Below are 1,913 nucleotides of genomic sequence, written 5' to 3'. Positions count from 1 at the left end.
GCGGTTTCGGCGTGACGTATCTGGCCTGCGGGCTGGCAGTTTGACATGCCTGATATAGGAAGAGGCAGTGTGATCTTGATTCAAGTTAGCTGGTATTTAAATCTTGAGTACTATACAGAGTTATAAACCTATATTCTATGAAAGTTGTCTCAGTCAGAGTAAGTTTCTTCAGTTATAGCTGGCTGGTGTTTGAACAGTTTTGTAAGATGCTGTAGAATTAAGTGCTTAGGATTTGTGGACTATGCAATATTTTGCATCTGCACTTTTACTTGTAATCATACACAATTGTTCTAGCACCAAGGTTTATTGGCAGTATTAGAAATAGCATACACTTTTTTCCAGTAAAAAGTTAGATTCTGCATTGAGATAAACTAACCTCATTAACATTACCCAACTTACCTTGCATAACTGTGACTTTATTAATAATGGAAGGACAGTAGCTTCTATTCTAGCCTTTGAAAACCAGCAGATATTGGCTGCTTGTTTCGAGTGTCAGTTCACAACCAGAAGCAATAGAAATTGGCTTACTCATAAATGTCGACAGTTTGCACAGAAGTGCAAGGACAATTAGTGTAAACTCAGATTACTAATTCTGATTCTGAATTCTGCATGCTTTGGTTTGTCGTGTAGAATGGTTTGAGATGTAGACCTCCTTCTTCTTATCTCTCTTCTTCTGTCACTTCTCTCTGCAGGGAAAAGATCCCCCTCCACATCATAGGCCCTAGATACACAAAATTACGTGACTGGCACCATGGCGTTTCAGCACGTGTCCTTAACGTCCAATGATTTGCCAAGTCCTAGAATTTGAATGAGTCCTTTTCTTCCTCTTTCTCTTCCAAATGCTTTGCAAAGAAAGAAATGACAAACAAACAAACACAGCTTTGAGAAAGTCTAGCCTTTTATCTATCATTTTTTTCTTTAAAAAAGTTTCCTGTCAGTGTATTAAGAATGAGATGAACCTGTTCTGCTTCTGCAAAGCCAGCATCCTCGGTAAAAATCACCATGCAGACACAGGTGGCATAGAAAATTCATAATGACTTGAAAAAGGCAAAAGTAGGGTGCCTTTTCTGGCAGGGAACCTGGCTCTTATTTGAAAAAGGTGCTATGTGCTAAGAAATGGAGAAAGTTACAGAAATGCCTGCGTTGGAAAACATGCATAACAAACTATTTAAGCATCATTATGTACTTCCGATAAATAATGGTTCGATTCAGTAATATCAACATTTGTTTCTTGTGTTAGATATATTGTATGGCAGAATGTAAATGTTTTCAAAGAGGTAATGGAAGAAGAGGTTTTTTTTTATGTTAGTTAATGGGTCTTAGCAATAGTTGTGTTATACAGCTCATGTTCTACTTGAGGAAAATGTGTGTACATCTGAAGCCATGTGAAGTCTTCTGGATACAGATCAAAGTAAAAATTATATTGTAGAAGAGCCATGTAAAACAGCAAAAGAAAATAGTATGACTTAAATGAATATAGGTTTTATTTATTATGAAGTGGACTGTTTGGAGCTTCTTATCAATTTTGATCATGCATATTACTTTGTAATATAATGTATTATAGCAGATGCCTACTCATCTAATTTATGCTATGTGGAGCTCAAAACTACTGAATAAATATTGCATTTCATTTGCTTTCTCTTTTTTCTTTATATTCTTTCAAAGTTTGCACACGTAGGTATCATACATAAATTTACTTGAAAACATTACTGGAGAAGGAAGGGATAAGAAGGGACTGCTGGACAGTGAACTTAAAGAAACTATACATTTCCTCAGATCATTTTTTTTTTAACATTTAAAAGGAGCTCCCATCATGTTTACACAGGAACTCCAAGGACAAATGATTTGTTTATATTCATACGTATAACAAACTCAGATACAAGCTTTGAGGGGAAATGCTACAAACATGAACA

The 1,913-nt window shown here is 35.7% G+C and overlaps 1 protein-coding gene across 1 annotated transcript in view; it reads left to right on the top strand.

The window, feature by feature from the left end:
- Positions 1-1,635, top strand: part of PDLIM5 (PDZ and LIM domain 5) — an 80,520-nt gene extending 78,885 nt beyond the window's left edge. Inside the window, exon 9 of the mRNA XM_015815688.2 lies at positions 693-1,635. Coding sequence (XP_015671174.2) covers positions 693-786 — 94 coding nt within the window. The 3' untranslated portion in view covers positions 787-1,635. The remainder of the gene's footprint in view (positions 1-692) is intronic.
- The last annotated feature ends 278 nt before the right edge of the window (positions 1,636-1,913 follow it).

Source organism: Protobothrops mucrosquamatus, unplaced genomic scaffold, assembly GCF_001527695.2.
Source record: "Protobothrops mucrosquamatus isolate PMUCROS unplaced genomic scaffold, P.Mucros_1.0 scaffold367, whole genome shotgun sequence".
Taxonomy (NCBI): Eukaryota; Metazoa; Chordata; class Lepidosauria; order Squamata; family Viperidae; genus Protobothrops; species Protobothrops mucrosquamatus.
The sequence above is the reverse complement of the archived record's forward strand: the minus strand, read 5'-3'. Positions and strand labels throughout refer to the sequence as shown.